Raw genomic sequence first — 20,333 nt, 5'->3', positions numbered from 1 at the left:
AAATGGCAAAAGCATTAGGAATCCCTCTCAAACACTCTGATTTAAAACTGTTATAAAAAATAGTGACGCTTGTTCTGGGCTTTGCCCTCATTCAGTGCCGTATAGTAGTTGGCATATACATAAAGCTAATATACCTCTAAAGAATTTAACAAAACTGTAAAGACAAAATACCTTCATGGATTAAATCATTGCATTTTCCTTCTCCAGGGAACAGTTTAATATCTACATGTGCCATTAATTCTTGTAAAAAATTGTATATCACGTTTCAAAAATGCATTGACTAAAGTGTTTAAGTATTTAGCATTATTCTGACAAGTTTGATTTTGATGGCAATTAATTGTATATTGTGAGATGTTTGCTTGAAAACAGTTTCCAGAATCATTTTGGTATTTAAGTGTGTGAGATATACAGGTTGTCTTCCCCCCACCCCCCACAGACTTCTAGATCAATGTTTTATTTATTATTTTTTACACTTTATTTACCAAAAAATTTAAAAAAAGCTTTTCAAAGAATAAGAAAAAAACCAAAAATAGCTACATTGCTTCCAACATGTTCCTACCATACCCTCCAAAAATTAGCAAACCACAGTCATTCTTGAGCATTCCCATAAAATTAAGATTACCTTCCATAACTTATCTGTTCTTATTAGATTATTGTTCCCCCTTCAGTAGTTACTGTCTATCTCTAGGTCCCCTACATTCTACAAAATAAAACATTTATTTTACATTTTTCACAGAGTTCACATTAGTGGTAACATACAATATCTCTCTCTTTGTGTCTGGCTTATTTCACTCAGCATTATGTCTTCAAGGTTCATCCATGTTGTCATATGTTTCATGACCTCGTTCCTTCATACTACTGCATAGTATTCCATCTCATGTTTATATACCACATTTTGTTTATCCGCACATCTGTTGAAGGACATTTGGATTGCTTCCATCTCTTGGCAATTGTGAACAATGCTGCTATGAACATTGGTGTGCAAATATCTGTTCATGTCACTGCTTTCAGATCTTCTGGGTATATACCGAGAAGTGAAATTGCTGGATCGAAGGATAACTTGGTATCTAGTTTTCTAAGGAAGTGCCAGACTGTCTTCCAGAGTGGCTGTACCATTATACATTCCTACAAGCAATGAATAGGAGTTCCAGTTTCTCCACATCTTCTCCAGCATTTGTAGTTTCCTGTTTGTTTAACGGCAGCCATTCTAATTGGTGTGAGATGGTATCTCATTGTGGTCTTGATTTGCATCTCCCTAGTAGCTAGTGAAGATGAACATTTTTTTCATGTGTTTTTTGGCCATTTGTATTTCCTCTTCAGAGAACTGTCTTTTCCTTTACTTTGCCAATTTTATAACTGGTTTGTTTGTACTATTGTCGTTGAGTTGTAGGATTTCTTTGTATATTCAAGATATCAGCCTTTTGTCAGATACATGGTTTCCAAATGTTTTTTCCCATTGGGTTGGCTGCGTCTTCACCTTTTTTTTTTCATCTTGAAGTTGTTTTATTATTGAAGTTTCTAGTTCTAGAAAGTACATTTGAATTAGGGTTCATGTTTTCATAACTAGTTAGGTGTTCATTCAGAATGTAATAAGTGCCAGTGACATACCAGGTACCACATGCTGGGGACGCAGCAGTGCACAGATATATAAAATAGTCCCAGATCTCATGGAATACTCAGTATAGCAATAAATAAATAAGTAAATAAATAAATTAACAAATATGATACCTGTCTTAGGGTCTCCTTTAAACACTTAAAAAATGTGTTGACTGGATAGCTTCTGACCAGTTTGGGGATCCCCAGGGTATTATCTCAAATTTGAAGCGTCCCAGAGGAAGTTTATGGCATGGTTCATTGAGACTGATAATTGAGACTGTGGTTACCTAACAGAGGCATGAAAATAAGTGGTAGTTAGAAGGTGCTCAAATATAAATCTTCATTATCTTGTACAAATCTATCTGAAGTCTCTTTGGGGATTGCTTGTTTGGCTGAAGCACTCCATGATATGCTAAGGGCTGTTTGGCATAACACCTCTGATGTCGGATGATAGATGACTTGCAACTGAAAACCTTCCCACACACACTGCATTCGTAGGATTTTTCTCCAGTGTGAACTCACTGATGTTAAATAAGCCGTCTTTTTTTGGAGGAAGGCTTTCCTACGTTCAGTGCACTTGTAGGGCTTGTCTCTGCTATGAATTTTCTGATATTGATTAAGGGATGAGCAGTCAAAGAAGATTTTCCCACACTCATTACATTCAAAAGGAGTCTTTCCAGTGTATGCTCTCCTGTGGTGAATAAGGGATGAGCAGTCAAACAGAGCTTTGCCACATCCCTTACATTCGTAGGGCCTCTCTGCAGTGTGAGTGAGCTTATGGCAAGCAAGAATACTTTTCTGGCTAAAGGATTTCCCACATTCTGCACATTCATAAGGACTTTCTCCAGCATGAATTCTCTGATGTCGAGTAAGAGATGAGTGGACAGGGAAGACCTTATCTAATTCATCACGTTTAAAGGGCTTGTCACCAGTGTGAGTCCGCTGATGTTCGGTATGGGTTAATCAGTCATAGAAAGTTTTCCCACATTCAGTGCATTTGTAGGGGCTCTTCCCCATATGAGACATCAGATGTTTGTTAAGACTACTTTCATATATGAAGGCTTTCCCGCATTCTTTGCATTCACAGGGCTTCTCTTCAGTTTGAGTTCTCTGATGGTGGATGAGGGATAGATGGTTAAATAAGGTCTTTCCACATATGCTACATTCAAAGTTTCTCCCCTTACTATTGGTTTTCTTGGAAGGAGTGGATCCTTGTCTTGCGTCCTTCTCCTTGGGGAGGGATTTTGTCAAAGTCTCCCCTAAAGAATTTTCTTTCATCCAGCCCTTAGGTCTATCAGGTCCAAGTGCAGGACCCAGAGAACCATCTTTTCCATTTTTCCATTAATGTTTTTTGTGACTTTACTTCTTCAGAAACATCCTGCTTTTGAGTTGAGTCCTGTTTCTCTGGTCTAGCCTTCTGGTCTAGTAATGGAAATGCTGGATCATATGGCAATTCTATTCTTAGCTTCCTGACATGACTCCCGGGGATGAGCCTGGATTCAGCATCATGGGATTGAGAAAATCCTCCTGACCAAAAGGGGGAAGTGAACTAAAAAGTATTTCCTGGTTTGTCTCCGTCTTCAGCTTCCTGAAAGTCAAGTTTCCATGGCTCTTCACCTCTCTTCAACTAGAAAATCACATCAGACTTAGGAACTAGAAGTCCCAAGGAAACAAAATCCATATAGTTCTCCAGCATCACCTCCCTGTACAGGGCCCTTTGAGCAGGGACCAGTCACATCCACTTATCCTTTGAGAATTTCACAGCCACATCCTTAAACTGGAGTGACTTCCGCCATCTGGCTGTCAAAGGCACAGCTGCCATTCTCTCCCTCTCTCTGTTTTCTCAGAAAAAGGCACAGCCCCAAAATGGCAGAGCAGAGATGTTTATTTCTTTGTGCTGCTTCAATCTATTGGCTAGTGTCCTTCCCTTTCAACCTGCAGAACTCTCTTTAGCATCTCTTGTGGGGCTAATCTAATGTTAACAAACTCCCTCAGCTTTTGTTTATCTGGAAAAGTCTTAATTCCCCTCCCATTTTTGAAAGACAGCTTTGCCAGATAGAGAATTCTTGGGTGGCATTTTTTTTTTTCCTTTCAGTGCATTCCCACTGCCTTCTTGTCTCCATGGTTTCCGATGAGAAACCAGCACTTAATTTTATTGAGGCCCCCTCGTACATGACGTTTGTTCTTTTTTGCAAGTTTCAGAATTCTTTATCTTTGGCATCCAACAGTCTGATTATAAAAGGTTACAGCATAGGTCTTTTGATTTCTCCTGTTTGGAGTTGGTTGGGCATCTTGGATGTGCCTATTCATTTCTTTCATTCAATTTGGGAAGTTGTCAGTCATTATTTCTTTGTATATACTCTCTGCCCCTTTCTCTCTTTCTTCTCCTTCTGGGACTCTCACAATGCATATATTGGTTTGCTTGACAGTGTCCACAGGTTCCTCAGGCTCTGTTCACTTTTCTTTTTTTCTTTCTGCTCCTCAGACTGAATAATTTCAATGTCTTAGCTTCAGGTTCACTGAATCTTCTGCCAGCTCCAATCTACTGTTGAACCTCTCTAGGGAATTTTTAATTTCAGTAACTGTGGTCTTCAGTTCTGGTTGGTTTCCTTTTATAATTTCCATCTCTCGACTGATCCACTGTGTTCATCTGTGGTTTACTGATTTCCTTTACTTCTTTGTCAGCGTTTTCCTTTATCTCTTTGAACATATGCAGAACCACTTTTTAGAAGCCTCTGTCTGGTATTTTTCAAGACTGGGCCACCTTGCTGTGGTTTCTGATGCTTTAATCTTCTCCTTTCCCTAGACCATTGCTGTTTCTTCGTATGTTTTGTTCAAACTTGGATATTTTGATATTTTAAAATGTGCTATCACTGAAATTTAGACTCTGAGGCATGTGATCCTTAGGCCTGTATCCAGTTAGCTTTTTCCTTGAATGCCAGGAGCTAACAACAACAACAAAAAAGGTGGGGGGAAGGAAAACACCTTTCCCAGTCTTTGTAGACTGACTTGTGTGAGCAAGCAATCTCCTTCAGGACTTCTCCGTACGATGGGTTGTACCAGAACAGCTCCAGCCAAAATGTAGGGGCCTCCCCAATCCTTTTAGCACATGTATTTTGTCTTGGGCATGTGGCCCTAGGAATTCCATGTAGACAGTCCCAAATGTCCCTTAGGAATTCCTTGCTTTGCTTACACAGTCCCAAATGTCTCCTCTTCCCTAGGACAGTTTCCTTGCAGTCCTGGGCACTACACTGTATGTTTCACTGCCAGCAATCCCTTGCCCCCAGCAGCACAACTTGACTGCTCTCCCATCCATGTGCTACCTTCTATAAGCAGAGTAGGTGAGGGATGGCAAGTCCCTCAAGCCTCCCCCAAACAGACTGAGCCAGACATACATGCTCCCGGTATATGCATGAGGCTTACACTGCTCTCTCTGGAACTGGGACCAGGGATTCACACTGGGAACACAGGATGGCTCTGCACTGAGCCACTGAGGGGTGAGGGAAGGGCCAGCCAGGGCGCCATGAGATCTGACTGCTTTCACAAAGTCTTTTTCTCCTTGGTACTACAGACTTTAACTTTTTTCTGGATGCCTGAGAAAGACCTCTTCACCTTTTTGACAAATTCCTTTGAAGTATATAAGTTTTAATTTTGAGGAGTTCCCATTTATCTGTTTTTTCTTTTGTTGCTTATGCTTTGGGTATAAGGTCTAAGAAGCGACCTCCTAATACAAGGTCTTGAAGATGGTTCCCCACATTATCTTCTAGGAATTTTATGTCACTGTCTCTTTGATTGAGGTATTTGATCCACTTTGAGTTAATTTTTGTGTGGGGTGTGAGGTAGGGGTCCTCTTTCATTCTTTTGGATATGGATATCCAATTCTCCCAGCCCCATTTTTTAAAGAGACTGTTCTGTCCCAGTGCAGTGGGTTTGGGGACCTTATCAAAGTTCAGTTGACTATAGATCTGGGGATCAATTTCAGAATTCTCAATTCATTACCATTGATCAATATGCCTGTCTTTGTGCTAATACTATGCTGTTTTGACTACTGTGGCTTTATAGGAAGCTTCCAAGTCAGGAAGTGTAAGTCCTCCCATTTCGTTTTTCTTTTTTAGAATGTTTTTAGCAATTCGAGGCATCTTTCCCTTCCAAATAAATTTGATAACTAGCTTTTCCAAGTCTGCAAAGTAGGTTGTTGGAATTTTGATAGGAAATGCATTGAATCTGTAGATGAGTTTGGGTAGAATTGACGTCTTAATGACATTTAGCCTTCCTGTCTATCCATGAACATGGAATATTTTTCCATCTTTTTTTAGGTCCCCTTCTATTTCTTTTAGTAAAGTTATGTAATTTTCCATTTATAGGTATTTTATGTCTTTGGTTAATTTATTCCTAGGTACTTGATTTTTTTTTAGATGCTATTGAGAATGGAATCTTTTTCTTGAGTATCTCTTAAGTTAGGTCGTTTCTAGTGTATAAGAACATTACTGAATGTATGTGCATTAATCTTGTATCCCACTACTTTGCTGAATTTGTTTATTAGCTCAAGTAGCTGTGTCGTTGATTTTCTCAGGGTTTTCGAAATATGAGATCATATCATCTGCAAATAATGACAGTTTTACTTCTTCCTTTCCAATTTGGATGCCTTTTATTTCTTTGTCTTACCAGATTGCTCTAGCTAGCATTTCTAGCACAATGTTGAATAACAGTGGTGACAGCAAGCATCCTTGTCTTGTTGCTGATCTTAGAGGGAAGACTTTGAGTCTCTCGCCATTGAGTACCACACTGGCTGCGGGTTTTTCATATATGCCCTTTATTATATTGAGGAAGTTTCCTTCAATTCCTACCTTTTGAAGTGTTTTTATCAAAGAATGATACTGGATTTTGTCTAATGCTTTTTTAGCATCTGTTGAGATGATCATTTGATTTTTCCCTTCTGATTTGTTAATGTGTTATATTACATTGATGAATTTTCTTATGTTGAACCATCCTTGCATGTCTGGAATGAACCTCACTTGGTCATGGTGTATGATTTTTTTTAATGTGTCTTTGGATTCAATTTGGAAGTATTTTGTTGAGAATTTTTGCATCTATATTTTTGAGGGAGATTGATCTGTAGTTTTCCTTTCTTGTAGCATCTTTACCTGGTTTTGGTATTAGAATGATGTTAGCTTCACAAAATGAGTTAGGTAGTGTTCCACTTTCTTCAATGTTTTGAAAGAGTTTGAGTAAGATTGGTGTCAGTTCTTTTTGGAATGTTTGATAGAATTCCCCTGTGAAGCCATCTGGCCCTAGGCTTTTATTTGTGGGAAACTTTCTTTTTTTTTTTTTAATTTGAATTTATTGAGATTGTTCACATACCATAGAGTTATCCAAAGATCCAAAGTGTACAATCAGTTGCCCACGGTACCATCATACAGCTGTGCATCCATCACCACAATTTTTTTTTCAATTTTTAGAACATTGTCATTACTCCAGAAAAGTTTAGACAAAAAAAGGAAACTCAAATCCTCCCAAAACCCTAACCACCCCCCACTCTATTATTGACTTATAATATTGGTATAGTACATTTGTTACTGTTGATGAAAGAATGTTAAAATACTACTAACCATAGTATATAGTTTGCAATAGGTATATATTTTTTCCTATATGTCCCTCTATTATTGACTTCTGGTTATAGTGTCATATATTTGTTCTAGTTCAAAAAAGAGATGTCTAGTATTTGTACTGTTAATCATGAACATTGCTCACCACAAGATTCGCTGTTTTATACATTCCCATCTTTTAACCTCCACCTCTCCTTCTGGTGACATACATGACTCTGAGCTTCCCCTTTCCACCACATTCATGCGCCATTCAGCACTGTTAGTTATTCTCGCAATGTGTTACCATCATGTCTGTCCATTTCCAAACACTTTGGTTCAACCTAGTTGAACATTCTACTCATACTAAACAACCGCTCCCCATTCTTTAGTCTCATTCTATATGCTGGTAACTTATATTTCATGTCTGTGAGTTTACATATTATAATTAGTTCATATCAGTGAAACCATGCAATATTTGTCCTTATGTGTATGACTTATTTCACTCAGTATAGTGCCCTCAAGTTTTCTTCATCAACCCATTTTTTTAAGACGGTTTTGTTCACACACCATGCATTACATCCTAAGTTAAATGATCGATGCTTCCTTGTATGCTCACATATTTATGTATTCACCATGATCACCACTATCTATATAAGGACATCTCCATTTCTTCCACAAAGAAGGAGGAAAAGTCGAAGAAGGTAGAGAGACAAAAGAAAAAGAAAGGAAAAAAAAATGACAGCCAGGAAGCAATAAAAGGAAAGGTAGAATTAAACTAAAGTAGAATAAAGAGTCAGAGAACATCACCAATGCCAAGAGTCCTGTACCCCTCCCTTATGTCCCCCTCTTATATGCATTTAGCTTTGGTATATTGCCTTTGTTACATTAAAGGAAGAATAATACAATGTTTCTGTTAACTATAGTCTCTAGTTTGCATTGATTATATTTTTCCACCAATACCACCCTACTTTTAACACCTTACAGGGTTGACATTCATTTGTTCTCCCTCATGTAAAAACATATTTGTACATTTTATCACAACCATTGAACACTGGAGGTTTCACTGAGTTATACAGTCCTGGTCTTCATTTTTCCTGTTTCCTTCTGGTGTCCCACATGCTCCTAAACTTCCTCTTTCAACCATACTCACAGTCATCTTTGTTCAGTGTACTTACATTGCTGTGCTACCATCATCCAAACTTGTGTTCCAAACCTCTCACTCCTGTCTTTTCCTATCAGTCTGTAGTGCTCCCTTTAGTATTTCCTGTAGAGCAGGTATCTTATTCACAAACTCTCTCATTGTCTGTTTGTCAGAGAATATTTTAAACTCTCCCTCAAATTTGAAGGACAGTTTTGCTGGATATAGGATTCTTGGTTGGTGGTTTTTCTCTTTCAGTATCTTAAATGTATCACACCACTTCCTCCTTGCCTCCATGGTTTCTACCAAGAAATCTGCACATAGTATCGAGCTTCCTTTGTATGTGATGGATCACTTTTCTCTTGTTGCTTTCAGGATTCTTTCTTTATGTTTGATGTTTGATAATCTGATTATTAAGTGTTTTGGTGTAGGCCTATTCACATCTATTCTGTTTAGGGTATGCTGAGCTTCTTGGATCTGTAATTTTGTGTCTTTCATAAGAGATGTGAAATTTTCATTGATTATTTCCTCTATTATTGCTTCTGTCCTCTTTCCCTTCTCTTCAGCTTCTAGGACACCCATGACATGTACATTCATGTGCTTCATGTTGTCATTCAGTTCCTTGAGATGTTGCTCATATTTTTCCATTCTTTTCTCTATATGTTCTTTTGTGTATAGGATTTCAGGTGTCTTGTTCTCCACTTCCTGAGTGCTTTCTTCTGCCTCTTGAGATCTGCTGTTGTATTTCTCCATTGTGTCTTTCATCTCTTGTGTTGTGCCTTTTGTTTCCATAGATTTTGCCAGTTGTTTTTCAAACTTTTGATTTCTAACTTTTGTTCGCACGTTGGTTTCATTACACCCTTTATCTCTTTGCCATATCTTCCCTAAACTTGTTGAATTGATTTAGCATTAGTTGTTTCAATTCCTGTATCTCATTTGAAGTGTAAGTTTGTTCCTTTGACGGGCCATATCTTTGTTTTTCTTCGTATGGGTTATAGTTTTCTGTTGTCTAGGCATCTAGACATGGGTTTCATTGGTTACCCCAGTCAGGTTTTCCCAGACCAGAACGGGCGCAGGTCTCAAAAGGGACTATTCAGTATCAGGTTTCCCTGAGGGTGTGTCTTAGAAGATTGACACACCCTGCGAGGCCTCTAGTTGCTGTGCTAACCTGCCCAGCAGGTACCACCTTTCAGCCTGTCGCTCCTAACTGGTGTAAGGAGGTGTGGCCTCCTTAGTTTCTGTTTTGGCTGTTTTCCCCCAGGCTCTGGGGTCTGGTTCTGAAGGGAAGGCTGGTAGTAGAGCTGGGTACCAACTTCTTCCTTTTTGGGAAGATACACCCCCTAGGGAGTTATCATCAGCCTTTAAATAGGTTCTTTGTTTCTCTGACTCTGCTGTCTCCTCCCTTGCCTGGATCAGAGCACTGCAAATTGAAAATGGCTAAGGTTTTCTCCACTGAGCCGCTCAGGTTGAGAGAGAGAAAATGGGACAGAAAGCCCCCTTTCAGACGCAGTCCACAGGCCCCCAATTTCACTTGTCAGCCAGAGGTAGCACCTGGTCTTCTGCGCTCCTTCTCCCGGGACAGATGAGTCTTCTGGTTCTGTAAGGTCAGTTGTTACTAAAAGCCTCTGTCTGCTTGTTGGGGGTTTGTAGCTTGCATTCAGCAGTCCACATTTGTTAATTAAGACCCCAGTTGGAGCTGGACTGAAGTATATTCGTTTGTTCAGGGAGTGCTGCTTTCTACTGCTGCGAGGTTTTGCCGTTTGGCCTGCCATGGGAGGAGGGGACTCCCAGTGTGTTTCCGCAGCCTTTACTTACCAATTTTATGCTGCAATCTCAGACATTCCTCCCAATCCAGGTTGGTGTATGATGTGTGGACAGTCACAGTTGTCTCCCAGCAGTTATTCCAGATTATTTACTAGTTGTTCCTGGTGGTTTATTGGTTGTTCCAGGGGTACTAACTAATTTCCACTCCTCTCTATGCCACCATGTTGCCCCCTCTCCTTGGGAAGCTTTTGATGACTGATTGGATCTCTTTGCTTGTGATTTGTTTGTTGAGGTCTTCAATTTCTTCCCTGGTCAGCCTGGGTTGTTCATGTGTTTCGAGGAAATTATCCATTTCCTTTAAATTGTTTAGTTTATTGGCATACAGTTATTCATGATATCATCTTATGATTTTTTTGTCATCTATCAATTTTTTTTATTGTGATTGTTCACTTACCATACAATTATCCAAAGATCCAAAGTGTACAATCAGTTGCCCCTGGTACCATCATACAGCTGTGCATCCATCACCACAATTAATTTTTGTTCAATTTTTAGAACATTTTCATTACTCCAGGAAAGAAATAAAGAAAAGAAGAAAAAAAAGAGAAAAGGGTACGCAAATTCTCCCATATCCCTAACCACCCCCCCTCCATTGTTGACGTGTAGTATTGGTATAGAACATTTGTTACTGTTTATGAAAGAACGTTGAAATACTTCTAACTGTAGTATATAGTTTGCAATAGGTATGTATTTTTTCCCTATATGCCCTTCTATTATTAACTTCTAGGTGTAGTGTCATACATTTTTTCTGGTTCATGAAAGAGATTTCTAATATTTGTACAGTTAATCTTGGACATTGCCCACCACAAGGTTTACTGTTTTATACATTCCTGTCTTTTAACCTCCACCTTTCCTTCTGATGACATACATGACTCTGAGCTTCCCCTTTCCACCACATTCACACACCATTCAGCACTGTTAGTTATTCTCAAAATGTGCTACCATCACCTCTGTCTATTTCCAAACATTTAAGTTCATACTAGTTGAACATTCTGCCCATACTAAGCAACCGCTCCCCATTCTTTAGCCTTATTCTATAACTTGGTAACTTATATTTCATATTTATAAGTTTACATTTTATAATTAGTTCCTATCAGTGAGACCCTGTAATATTTGTCCTTATGTGTCTGGCTTATTTCACTCAGTATATTGCACTCAAGGTTTCAACATCAACCCATTTTTTTTTTTTTAAGATGGTTTTGTTCACATGCCATAATTCCATCCTAAGTAGACAATCGATGGTTCTCTGTATAGTCACATATATATGTGTTCATCGCCCTCACCACTATCTGTATAAGGACATCTACATTTCTACCACAAAGCAGGGGGAAGAGTCAAAGAAGGTAGAGAGGCAAAAGAAAAAGAAAAAGGAGAGGGGGAAAAAAACATGACAGCTAGGAAGCAGCAAAATGAAAGATAACCTTAGATCAAAACAGAATAAAGGGTCAGACAACACCATCAATGCCAAGAATCTCACACCCCTCCCCTATGCCCCCCTCTTATCTGCATTTACCTTGGTATATTGTGTTTGTTATATTAAAGGAAGCATAATACAATGATTCTGTTAATTATAGTTTCTAGTTTACATTGATTGTATTTTTCCCACAATACCTCCCTATTTTTAACACCTTGCAAGGTTGACATTCCTTTGTTCTCCCTCGTGAAAAAACACATTTGTACATTTTATCACAACTGTTGAATACTCTAGGTTTCACTGAGTTATACAGTCCCAGTCTTTATCTTTCTTCTTTCCTTCTGGTGTCCCACATGCTCCTAACCTTCTTCTTTCAACTATATTCATAGTTACCTTTGTTCAGTGTACTTACGTTGCTGTGCTACCATCACCCAAACTTGTGTTCAAAACCTCTCACTCCTGTCTTTTCCTATCAGTCTGTAGTACTCCCTTTAGTATTTCCTATAGAGTAGGTATCTTGTTCACAAACTCTCTCATTGTTTGTTAGAGAATATTTTGAACTCTCACTCATATTTGAAGGACAGGTTTGCTGGATATAGGATTGTTGATTGGCTGTTTTTCTCTTTCAGTATCTTAAATATATCATACCATTTCCTTCTTGCCTCCATGGTTTCTGCTGAAAAATCCACACATAGTCCTATTAAGCTTCCTTTGCATGTGATGGATCGCTTTTCTCTTGCTGCTTTCAGGATTCGCTCTTTAAGTTTGACATTTGATAATCTGATTATTAAGTGTTTTGGCATAGGCCTTTTCAGATCTGTTCTGTTTGGAGTACGCTGCACTTCTTGGATCTGTAATTTAATGTCTTTCATAAGACATGGGAAATTTTCATTGATTATTTCCTCTATTATTGCTTCTGCCCCTTTCCCTTCACTTCTCCTGGGACACCAGTGATATGTACATTCTTGTATTTCATTTCATCCTTAAGTTTCCAGAGACGTTGCTCATATTGTTCCCTTCTTTTCTCTATCTGTTCTTTTGTGTGTAGGTTTTCATGTGTTTTGTTCTCCAGTTCCTGAGTGTTTTCTTCTGCCTCTTGAGATCTGCTATTGTATGTTTCCATTGTTTCTTTCATCTCTTGTGTTGTGCCTTTCATTTCCATAGATTCTGCCAGTTGTTTTTTTTGAACTTTTGATTTCTGCCTTATGTATGCCCATTGTTTTCTTTGTAGCGTTTATCTCTTTTGCCATATCTTCTCTAAACTTTTTGAATTGATTTAGCATCAGTTGTTTCAATTCCTGTGTCTCAGTTGAAGTGTAAGTTTGTTCCTTTGACTGGGCCATAATTTCATTTTTCTTAGTGTAGGTTGTAGTTTTCTGTTGTCTAAGCTTCTGACCTCCTAGGCCACCCCAGTCAGGTTTTCCCAGACGAGAACAAGCTCAGGTCATAGAAGGAGGAAATATTCAGTATCCGGTTTCCCTGATGTTGTGTCTTAGAGAATTGACACACCCTGTGCTTTTCTGCCCAGCAAGTGGTGCCTGTCAGCCTGTCACAGGCTGGTGTAGGGGAGTGTGGCCTGCGGCTCTCCTCCCCTAGGCTCTGGGGTCTGCTTCTGAATGTAAGGCAGGTAGTAGCTGGGCCCCTCCTCTTTCCTCTTGGGAAGCTATGACCCCTATAGAGAGGTCATTTACATATGTAAAGTTTCTTTGTTTCTCTGACTCTATCTCCACCCTTGTCTGGGTCAGAGTGTTGCAATTTTAAAATGGCTGAGGCTTTCTCTTCTGCAAAGCACTGCGAGCTGAAAACGGCTGAGGCTTTCTCGAAACACTGAGCTACCCAGGTTGAAAGAGAGAGAGAGAGGGACAGAAAGCTCCCAGATTCACCCATCGGCCAGAGATAGCACCTGATCCTCTGGGCTCCCAGTCTTGAGACAGATTCATTCCCTGACTCTCCCAAGGTTAGTCATCACCAAAAGCCTCTGTCTGCCTGTTGGGGATTTGCTGACTATATTGAGCAGTTAACATTAAAACCCCAGTTGGAGCTGGGCTGAAGTATATTCGCTTGTTCAGAGAGTGCTGCTCTCTAGCACCATGAGACTTCTGTGAGGGAGGGGTTCTCGGCTCTCGGCGCAGGTCCGCAGTTTTTACTTACAGATTTTATGCTGCGATCTCGGGCATTCCTCCCAATTCAGGTTGGTTTATGATGAGTGGACAGTCACGTTTGTCTCCCCGCAGTTATTCCAGGTTATTTACTAATTTTTCTGATGTTTATGAATTGTTCCAGGGGGACTAACTGGCTTCTACTCCTCTCTATGCCGCCATCTGAGCTCCGCCTCCCAATGATGTGTTTTTTTAAACTGATTGATATTGCCAAATTACTTTCTAAAAAGCCCACACCAAGTTCTCCCACAGAACTTTTATTTATACCTTTACCAATATTGGGTTTTATTTTTCTGAGATTCAGAATTTTTTCTGGCTATCTTTTCAAGTTTATTTTTACAAGTAAACTTTAAAATCAATTTCTAAGGAATAGTTTTGGGAAATCTGATAAACATTTACTTTATAAGTGAAGTCATAGAAAATTTACTTTGCGAGAATAAGATGTCTTTCCATTTCAACGAAGTATTTTGTGTTCTTAAGTAGAGATATTAACCGCAATTTATTAAATAGTCCATCTTTTTTCCAGTTGTTTGAAATGCCACTTTTATCTCATACTGAGTTGGCCTTTTGATGGTTTTCTATGGCTCTGTCTAGTCCTATGCAAACTGTTTTCTTTATTGCACATTTTAAGATCTTGGTAACTTCTTTCAGTATCATTTTATTCATTTGTAATGTGATTCATATGATTACATTATATGGCAAATTTTTGTGGGAGTTAAAGATAAAAGTATTAGGAGTCCTTGACACATACTTCATACAGGCTCTGAAAACATGGAAACCACTGTTCTTATCAATACCATCATTAATATGTGAGAACTAAGAGGGTCAAAGTGGCTACTTTGAAAATCACTAAATTTCATTTAGAATTTTATCTTAATATATAAGCTGCCTTAAATCATTTCAGAGTTGAAGAGTAATTAGGATTTATATATCTTCCTAGGTACTGTGCTAGGTGCTAGGGAGATAAAATAATCTATAGTCCCTGTCTTCAAGAAGTTTACAGTCTGATGAGGGAGGAAAACAAGTAATTCAGTGATTGAGGTACAATGTGATAAATTGCTGAAGAGAAGTAGTCACTAGGTCATAAAGAGGGGCATTTAAATGGTATTATTAATCCTCACAGCTACTCTGCATTTTTATCCCATTTTTACAAATAAAGAAACTGAAGCCATGAAGTTAAGCTACTGAGGCCACACAGCTACTAAACAGAACTGATGAGACAACAAACCCAGATTCACCTGACTGCAGTGCCTGTGCTCTTCCTTCACATATTTTAATTCAAAAATGTAAATGTTTTCTCCCAAAATAGGCTTTTATAAAGTTTTTGAAGTGGGATGTTGGCAATTTTATAGGAACTGCCGATAGGTAAAGAATATACCCTACTACAATTCAAGTTTTAATCCATCTCTTTCAGCTTGAAGTTTTTTCCTATTTCTATTTCAGATCACTTACTCATCATTTCTCCACCTTGGATACTCTTAAGTTAGTTTTGGAGGGGCTTTTGTCTTTGAGGAATGAATTAACAAAATCTTGTTTCTTTGCTTTTCTGTCAGTATCTGAAAATGTTCGCATTTGTTAAAATAGGTGAAGCTGATCCCAGAGCAACATACCCGGCTAACCTTAATAAAATGTGTAGAAGTAAAGCAGTGTGAAGGAATTCAGGACCACACGTCTTACTGACTACAGTAACAGTTCATACCAAGAATAATACTGAAGAAGGACCTTTCTCCCTGTGAAAATCTTGATGGAGGCAGAAGAACAGCAACAACCATGGGAGACAAAATTTTACCTGGAATTACCAAAAGTGGTGAGAATTCAGCTACAGAATTTCTGAATGGTCATTAACTATGTTGGCTTCTGTGTTGTTTCTTTTAACAGAATAAAAGTAAATTTTACTGGTAGAATTTACAAACTGTAAACTTTTAAATTTAGAGGAAACACTCTAAACATTGTATATAGCTAAATCTAATAGGCAATTTGCCTAGTACAGACTACAAATAGCAGGTACCTGGTGTGATGCGATGAATCTGGTGGATACTTGGTAAGTTTTACTGATTGTATTCTCTTGTTTTAGGAACTTCATGCCCACTTGAATGGATCCATTAGTTCTAATACCATGAAGAAATTATTAGCCAAGAAGCCAGATCTTAAAATCCACAATCAGATGACTGTGATTGACATGGGAAAAAAGAGAACTTTAGAACAGTGAGTATTGGGAGGTTGTGGGCATACTTTTTTGTTTCTGTCTGTATTTTGAGACTGTAAGAATTATGTAAGAATTCAGATTTTAGTAATTGAAGAAATAGGGTAGCTCTGTGGTGTGAAGGATATACTTGTCATAAAGCTTTTTTTCCAGTTGTCAGACTCTTGATAATATATTTAGTTATTTATGTTGTTTGTGAAGTTATACTATATTGGAATATTCCTTAGGCTTAAAAATATAGATGTACTGATTTCTCCCCATTTGCTACTAGTGTCAGGAGGGTGGGGAGAGGAGAATTGTTTTCTCACTTAAAAATATCGGTAATTGTTATTTGATTATCTTTCCATATCAGTGTAATTTTTTGAAAAAATCTATTCTATTTATTTATAAATATATGCTTACTATTAGCCTAAAAGTTGTGAATACATTCAGCTTGTGAATTTCTCTTGAATGATGAGTTTTTAAGGACTTGAATATGTTTAAACTTTTCATTCATGTTGCAGATGTTTCCAGGTATTTCAAATTATTCATCAGCTTACTACTAGCCCTGAAGATATTTTAATGGTGAGATATGATGGATTTCTAAAACAGTTTAAGAAGTATTAAGTAATTTATGCCATTCTGTTATTGCATATAACCTATTGCTTTTCTCAAGCATCCAATGAAAAATGTTTTCTGCTTTTTTATGGCAACCCTTCTCAAGACCAATGTAAGGTATTTGCTTAGGAACCAATATAAAAAGACTGTAAAAGATATAAAAGATTGTAACTGATGGGAGGAAAGAATCAAGACCAACATCTTCTATTAAATAGAGGGCAATTTGGAGGAGAAAATCTGTCCTGTTTTCAATGTATTATATATTATATGAAATATTTAACCACAGAAGGGTATGTCCTTAATAGACTTTATCTATATTGTATAGGAGACTTATAAGTATGTGGATGGACATTATAGGGAATACAAAATTCAAGAACTGCTTAGAGATTGAGCTGATAACCCCTGACAAATTGATACAGGAAAATTGTGCCTTCTAGGGTATGAGGACTAGAGGACTCTACTGTGTTCTCTTATCTGAAGCTTCACAACAGAGCCTGACATGGAAGACTGGCCTCTATCACTGATCTGACTGGGAAGGCATTTTTAAATATCCTCTTTGTAAATGGAGAGAAGCAAAATCTTATTGGTGTTTTTAATTATTAGAACAAAAATGCAAAGTTAGACATATCCTGTGTTTCTAAAGAACTAACGTTGATCAAAAAATAATTTTCTTGTGCCTAAGAGTCACCCCTAGAGAACCTCTTTTGTTGCTCAGATGTGTCCTTTCTTTCTAAGCCAACTCAGCAGGTTGACTTTTTGCCCTCCCCTCTGTGGAACATGGTTCCCAGGGGTATAAATCTCCCTGGCAACGTGGGACATAACTCCCAGGGATGAGCCTAACCCCGCATCATGGGATTGAGAAAGCCTTACTGACTAAAAGGGGGAAGAGAAATGAAACAAAATAAAGTTTCAGGGGCTGAGAGATTTCAGATGAAGTCATTATGGAGGTTATTCTTATACATTATATAGATATCCCTTTTTAGTTTTTAGTGTTAGAATATCTAGAAGGAAATACCTGAAATGGTTGAACAGCAGTCCAGTAGCCTGAATTTTATATAGTTTATGTGGTGTAACTGTTTGATTGTAAAATCCTTGTGACTCACACTACCTTTATCCAGTGTATGGACAGATGAGTAGAAAAATGGAGGCAAAAAGTAAATGAATAATAGGGGGAAAGGCAGGGTGGGGAGTGTTTTAGGTGTTGTTTTTACTTTTATTTTTATTTTTATTCTTATTTTTAGTTTTTGGAGTAATGAAAATGTTCAAAAATTGATTGTGGTGATTGTACACTTTGGATAATGGTGGGTTATCTGAATATATCTCAATAAAATTTAATTAAAAAAAGAATTGAGGAAAAATAGTAATTTTCCTCATTGCTCAAGACTTCATGATAAATAGTGACTAAATTAATCACATTTTGGAGTAGGGTTAACTTTAATAGTTTAGTTCATGAGATATCAAGTGCCCCAATGTTTCAAGCACAAGGCTAAAATATAAAAATAGATTGACAGTCCTTGCCCCTGAAGAATTTTTAGTGTAGTTGAAGAGACATTCATAAGCAAATAGCATAATGTGCTAAACTCTGTGTTTAACAAATACTATTGAACACTGCCAGGAATGTCTGCTGCAGGGGTTCTGGTCTCACTTTTTGTTGTTGAGTGTAACAGAACAATACTGGTAAAACTTGAGTTTCTGATACTTTGATATTCCATGGGTATAATAATCCAATGCTATTGTTTAATTCCTCTCAGAGTTGTTGAAAAGCTTTATTAAAATGAGGCATGGAATTACAATTCTTTACATTTGTCTTAATGCTAATGGAATGAGCACATATAGGTGGTTCAGAGAATGACAGTGAGATAAATTAGTAAGATCTACATGTAATAGAAGAACCATCTGTGGGAGTAAAACAAGAGATTGTTTGTTTGTAATTGTGGGTTGGAGTGTGTGAGAATCATTTAGAACTCCAGTCTAGGTGACCTGGGTATAATCTTAAAGAAACAGGATTGAAATGTGACTGGAGTAATAGTATTAACTATAGATGTGTCAGACACCATGCTCAGGACTACTTTCTGGGTAGGTATTTTTATCATTCCCTTTTTGCTGATGAAACAGCTGAGGCTAAAGAAGTTAAGTGTAACTTGTTCAAGGTCACACAGACAGTAAATGGCAGAACTGATTATATCTGGCTCCAGAGCCCAGGCTCTTTCCCATTCACACTGTGCAATCTTACAGTCCTTTCAGTAATCAGAAACTTAATTAATTGTTAACTAGTTGTAATCTCTCTGGAGAAAGAATTTGAACGGATGTTCTCAGTTCATAGCATAGGAGGGGAAAGCCCAAAAAGTTGCCTTCAATACCTAGTGCCTCCCAGAGCAGATGTGTATCCCAGAGAATTGTGCTTAGATGTGATTTAGGGATGATTGCATGGGCTTCTCTGTAGCCTAGATAAATCCTCCTCTCTTTCCTCTCATTCCATATTTGCTAGCAACCTTCTCATTGTTCATTTGGTTTCTGTACCAGGTATGGGGGTGCCCTGGACAGTAGATATGATCATTTTGGTCACTGAAAAGGACTATCACTTCAAACCCTCACTTCCACCCAACTCCTTATTGTCAGTGCATGTATTACCAAACTGGCTTCTGCGTTACTCTCATGTGAGCTGAAGTAGAAGAGTGAGTGGGTCTCTCTGGGTCTGCTCAGTTCTGGGGCAAGGACAAAATCAAGTTCTTCAAACTATAAAGATAAGACCCAGACATTGGATTGCAATGAATTCACTAAGGTAGTGCCACCCTGTTAAGCAGTGTCTGCACAGCCAGCCAGCCCTATTCCTTTGCCAGGACACTGTACTTGCATGTCTGTGTTTATGAAGTCAAAAGAGATTAAGATTAGGATACCAATTGTAAGAGATTTCAAGGGCAGGCAGTCCCAGCATCCCCAATCTGGTCCTTTTTTCTTCTATACTTGATATTTTTTAGATGATAGTATAGAAGGAAAACACACCGTCAACCTTTAGATTTCGTTTACCCTGGTCATTCAGTAATATTTGGGTTGTTGGGATTTGGATAAAGTTTTATTTTTATTTATCACCCACTTACTTTGCCTAAGAAGAGTGTCCTGAGTACCTCTGGAAAAAATTTATCCCTATCTGAAGAATTAATTGTCAAGTTCAGCTGATTCCTAAATAACTTGAATAAGAACCTTAAGCCATGACTTTAAATGGTGCATAACACCTAATTATCTTAGGTGTTTATTTCCATGTGTACCTTTTCTAGCACTGTACACATACAGATGGTTTTAACTGGTTTTAAGTTTTGCCTCACTTCTGTGCCTTATCAATCTGTTGTTATGAACACTAGGAAATAGAAAAGTGGTTAAAAGGAGGGGGAAGAACCCATAAAAGGTGTGGATGATGTACAAATTTGGGATTTAATGTGGGTATCGGGGGATGATGGTAGCTACTGGAAGTGTTTCAACTCAGTCACATCATGACCAGGGATATGACAAAGTGGGTAACCTTTACCACATGAGAGACTTCCAACATTACTTGTAAATCAAATTTAATAAATGAAATAAAGCTGTAACAGTTGACACTTTAATTAGGACCCTTTTATTGACATTATCAATATTGTGTACATTGTCCTTTTTTATCAGGTTACAAAAGATGTTATTAAAGAATTTGCAGATGATGGTGTCAAGTACCTGGAACTAAGGAGCACACCCAGAGGAGAAAATACTACTGGTAGGATTTAATTACTTCTCAGCAAATGTACCGTCCCATTTCCCATGTTCTTTGGTCATTCATGTCTTTGCAAGT

The 20,333-nt window shown here is 38.0% G+C and overlaps 1 protein-coding gene across 1 annotated transcript in view; it reads left to right on the top strand.

The window, feature by feature from the left end:
• ADAL (adenosine deaminase like) overlaps positions 1–20,333 on the top strand; it is a 55,481-nt gene that overhangs the window by 18,566 nt on the left and 16,582 nt on the right. Inside the window, exons 3-6 of the mRNA XM_037834160.1 lie at positions 15,301–15,523; positions 15,791–15,921; positions 16,423–16,483; positions 20,171–20,258. Coding sequence (XP_037690088.1) covers positions 15,461–15,523; positions 15,791–15,921; positions 16,423–16,483; positions 20,171–20,258 — 343 coding nt within the window. The 5' untranslated portion in view covers positions 15,301–15,460. The remainder of the gene's footprint in view (positions 1–15,300; positions 15,524–15,790; positions 15,922–16,422; positions 16,484–20,170; positions 20,259–20,333) is intronic.

The sequence above is a fragment of the Choloepus didactylus genome, chromosome 4, assembly GCF_015220235.1.
Source record: "Choloepus didactylus isolate mChoDid1 chromosome 4, mChoDid1.pri, whole genome shotgun sequence".
NCBI lineage: Eukaryota > Metazoa > Chordata > Mammalia > Pilosa > Megalonychidae > Choloepus > Choloepus didactylus.
This window is presented reverse-complemented; position numbering and strand designations above follow the sequence as displayed.